Below are 4,761 nucleotides of genomic sequence, written 5' to 3' on the forward strand. Positions count from 1 at the left end.
GACCGTTTTTGTGTTTAGTCCATTTTTCAAACTATAGTACAATTTAGTCCTTCAACTTTAGAAAACTATGGTTTTAGTCTTTTTTACTAAATTTTTTAAACTTTATTTGCTGTTTCAAGCACGTTACATTATAGCATTTGGATTGTTTACACTGTTTGACACATTTTTGCTTCAATGTTAACTGAGAAATGCGTTTGAAACAGCAAATAAAGTTAAAAAAATTTGGTAAAAAGGACTAAAACCAGAGTTTTCTAAAGTTGAAGGACTAAATTGTACTATAGTTTGAAAGAGGGACTAAACACAAAAACGACCAATAGTTGGGAGACGAAAAACATATTTAACCCCTCTTTTTTTTTTTAAAAAATATAAAAACTAATTTTTGTTAAAGCTATTTTACTTGTCGTATGATACTCACATTATGTCAAATATCCTTTTCTATAATAAAACTCTTGGCACACTAACAATATATTAAAAAATATAGCTTTAGCTAATAAACCGGCTAATTTGGTAGCAAACTCAATTACTTGTAAATAATTGTTGCCTGCAACTGTTTTTCATCACACTTAAATGACTAATTATTATTTTCTTAATTCCATTCAGAAATTGCAAAAAGGTTCGACAAAGTCAGTAAAATGCAAAGGGCCACATTGTCTATTTTTATATGAACTTTTATCCAAAATCAGGAATTGAAAGTTGGGAGAAATAGTGACACAAATGTTTGACAAAGGAATTGAGAAGAAGGAAGAAAAATTCATTAGCACCGATAGTTGATGATAATTACTGTGCAAACCATAAATTCCGCAGTAATATTAATGGAGACGAAGCCAATCTAGATAAAGTTTATTTTGTTAGAGTGCAAGCAATGAATGGATTGATTGAAAGAAGTTGAGAAAAGGAGATTTTCTTTGGGTTTAATTAGCAAGCATTTAAAAGTGCGTTTGAAATGCATGAGAGAAAAAGGTTAAGTTTGGGTAGTTATTTAGATTGAAAAAAAAAGTTATAGAGGTTAGGTAGGTACAAATTTTGAGGAAAAAAGAAATAGTGAAGGTACAAGTATGGTCCAACTGTTACATGTAGCAATGTGATTAAGTGGTGTATTGAAATATGAAAAGGTAGATAGTGAGGTCTCTGTTGTCCTTTTAGTTTCAATGGAGCTGTCAAAAATACACCAGCCAAAAACACTAGACAACGAGGCAACAGCGGATGAAAACCTTATTTGTATTGCATGTTTTTACATGCACCTCTTCCTTTTGCATGAACATGGTCCCCTGCTACGAAACGCTCTTTCTAGTCTTCAACTAATCCCTCAACTCTATCCCTTTATTGCCTTCAACTACCAATAACACTTTTAAAACACTATCAAACTTGTGACTACTAACACACATAATTTCCATCATAGTTATTTCTCGTCTAATAATGGTAATGAATAAGACAATCATATAGGGTGTGCAATTTCCATAGCATAGCTGCATAAAAAGGAAACACTGTTTTTTAACTTTTTTTTTGCTTCCGTTTTATAGGCTTCTCAGTTGCTTCTGCTCTGATCATATTAATGCCATCGTTATTATGACTTTGAGCTTCGAGAACTGTGATAAGATATCGTGTTCTTCCTTAAAAATTATTTATGGATTATTTATATATATATATATATACTTCCTTAGTTTTTTCTATAAACACCATAAGAAGGAAGAGGTCAGGCTTCTTGCTCAGCTTTTGTGTTTCCTCCATTCCCACTATCTTACTAAGTCTGAGCATAAATTCAGGATCTTGTTCTTTCTTTCTTCATACTACAACCCGTGTTCTTCCAAAACAACAGTAGTTCTCTGTAAGGTCCCCTGTTCGGGTACCCACTTCATTCTTGAGGTATCCGGCCACCCTTTTTAACTTTCACCTTCTTTGCATCTGTCGTCACTCAGTTGAACATCTTCTTCCTCTTTCTTTCTCCATCTCTAAAATGATAAATGCACATGTAACCCATCACCCATAACATGCTTCTTTCTTTTTTATCAATTTTGCTTCATCCATCTTGAATTTCTTTCGTGCTTGGTAATCCTATTTTGACTCAAAATCATGAAGAGTATCAAGACTGTTGGCCATGCCATATTTCTCATTTTCATCCTCTGCCTGAGTGCAACATGCTGTGGACAAGAAGACCTTGATATTGCTCCAATGGAGAAAGCAGAGCAAGAAGCTCTGTACTCCACCATTCAAGGCTTTGTTGGTAATTCCTGGAATGGCTCAGATCTCTATCCGGATCCTTGCGGTTGGACTCCAATTCAGGTACCTTTAACCAGACACCTAGCTCTGCCGTCATCGGCAGTACTACAATACAAGTTGTCTAAGCAACTACTTTATACTGTGCTCGAGATAAGTTTTGGGTAGTGAAAATTTGTTTTTGTTAGGCCACCGTTTCTTCATGAGTGTCAGAAGGAATAGTATAGCTACAAGGATATGGTTCCTGTTTGGTTAATGACTTGCACAGACTTTTTCATATTCTAAGAGTGAAACTCTGAACACAAACACCCTTATTTTTCACAATTGAAGATTTTTGCTAAATTTTGTACGTCCATATAAATAAGGCTTTGCACTAAATTTCATTAATGAACGCTGAAGCTTTTTAATTTCTGGTGGATGCCAAAGGTAAAAGTACAATCCATTGGTTTAGTTTTACCGTTTGATCCCTAGTGTATCGATCGTCGTTCAGAAGTTCTCCTCCCTCTCTTCTTTTTCAGAAAAAGTTCAATTGCCCATTATGTATTTGCATTTCAAACCGGAATTATAAATTAACCAGAACATGGTGATTGATTAGTTGCTTAATTGTGATGTCTGTGTTGTTTTCTTCTGCAGGGTGTCTCTTGTGATCTGTTTAATGGGTTTTGGTATGTCACTGTCTTGAACATTGGACCCGTCCATGACAATTCTCTGAGTTGTGCTCAAGATTTGGAGTTTAGGCCAGAGTTATTCTCGCTCAAGCACCTAAAATCTCTATCCTTCTTCAATTGCTTTCAATCAAAAAATAGCTTTCCAGCTACCATTCCCGCTAGAAACTGGGAAAAACTTGCCAGCAGCTTAGAGACACTGGAGTTTAGATCAAATCCAGGTCTCATTGGAAACATTCCCTCGGGTTTTGGTGTCCTCAAGAACCTCCGATCACTAATATTACTAGAAAACAGTGTAACAGGTGAAATACCATCAAGCATTGGCAATCTCGTGAAGTTGAAGAAGCTTGTTCTTGCTGGAAACTACCTTAATGGGAGGATCCCAGATGTATTTGATGGGATGAATGAGTTATTAATCTTTGATTTGAGTAGTAATTCGTTATCGGGGTCTTTGCCTTCAACACTCGGAAGCTTAACTTCAGCATTGAAGCTTGATGTGAGCCACAATGACCTTGAAGGGACTGTTCTAAAGGAGTTTGCTAATCTTAAGAATCTGACCCTTATGGACCTTAGGAATAACAAATTGAGTGGTGGATTGACCTTGTCTTTGCAAGAGATGCAGTCATTAGAGGAATTGGTTATGTCCAACAATCCATTAGGTGGAGACATGAGGGCATTAGAGTGGGAAAACCTGAAGAACTTGGCAATTTTGGAACTCTCTAACATGGGGTTGACAGGGGAAATTCCTGAGTCTATCTCAGAATTGAAGAGGCTCAGATTTTTGGGACTTAGTAACAACAAGCTCACTGGCAATCTGTCACCAAAGCTAGAAACTCTTCCTTGTCTCAATGCACTTTACCTAAGTGGAAACAATATCACAGGAGAGATTAACTTCTCGAAAGAGTTTTTGGAAAAAATGGGAAGGCGTTTTGGGGCGTGGAGAAACCCGAACCTTTGCTACCAAGTTGGAGTAATTTCAACAAATCATGTTCCATATGGGGTAAAGCCATGCCAGAGAGAGGTCAATTTGTTAGAATCTAATTCAAAAACTGAACTGATGAATGGGGATGGGAACGAGACTTTCCATTTCATAGCCTCTAAGGGATTTTCTAGCTGTGCTACTAATGGACTCTGGTGGACATTAATGGAAGAAATATTGATGATGGGTTTAGTTCTAATAATTCTTATATAGCTCTTTAGTGTAGAAGAAGAATTCACCTTGGGCTTTATTTAACCTTTTAGGTGTTACAACAGCTTGTATGTTTTTTATATTTTGTTCTAACATGGCCTGATAGTCTTGTCAACTTATTATATTTTGCCCAACAAGTTAGTTATCGAAACATGATACCTCAGCTTACTTGTTACATGCACTTGCTAGTTTCCTTTTGTCCTTGCACCTGCACGGGCTGCAAAGGTTTTTTTCTTTAATGATTCGAGGTACCAAGAATTCTCTTTCTGAATTTTTAGGGTTGGTTTTGCCATGTTTACACAACTTTTCACCCAGAATTCTGTACAACAGTACCAATGGAAACTTTTTATACACTTCACTAAGTGGAACAATTAAGTACTACTAGGCAATAATTTAACTGTAGAGTGTTTTGTTGCGTAGTCATTGATTTTAGCTGCAAAGCAAATTCATTGTGATCCAAAAATGGGGTAGCTTTCAGCTGAGGGTTGTCGTCATCTCTCTAGTACTAAATGGAGAACTTTAGCTTTCAACTTCACCTAGACAACAAGAATCCTTTGCAATGTTTCTTATTTTCTGTCCTCCTCAGTTTTAAAGCCTTTTCTTGGACACTAGTTTAATTTTCACGAATATTTCTTCCAATAAAAATTATAATATTATAAAGGTGAATTAAAAATCTTATTTAGACAATATTGT

At 35.9% G+C, this 4,761-nt stretch overlaps 1 protein-coding gene across 1 annotated transcript; it reads left to right on the plus strand.

Annotated features, from left to right (window-relative positions):
• Positions 1-2,070: 2,070 nt before the first annotated feature.
• On the plus strand, positions 2,071-4,366 carry LOC106770764 (piriformospora indica-insensitive protein 2). The gene is made up of 2 exons (XM_014656559.2): positions 2,071-2,280; positions 2,848-4,366. Exons 1-2 carry the CDS (start codon positions 2,071-2,073, stop codon positions 4,069-4,071), a joined length of 1,434 nt encoding a protein of 477 aa, XP_014512045.1. The 3' UTR covers positions 4,072-4,366.
• The last annotated feature ends 395 nt before the right edge of the window (positions 4,367-4,761 follow it).

This window comes from Vigna radiata, chromosome 8 (genome assembly GCF_000741045.1).
Source record: "Vigna radiata var. radiata cultivar VC1973A chromosome 8, Vradiata_ver6, whole genome shotgun sequence".
Classification (NCBI taxonomy): domain Eukaryota; kingdom Viridiplantae; phylum Streptophyta; class Magnoliopsida; order Fabales; family Fabaceae; genus Vigna; species Vigna radiata.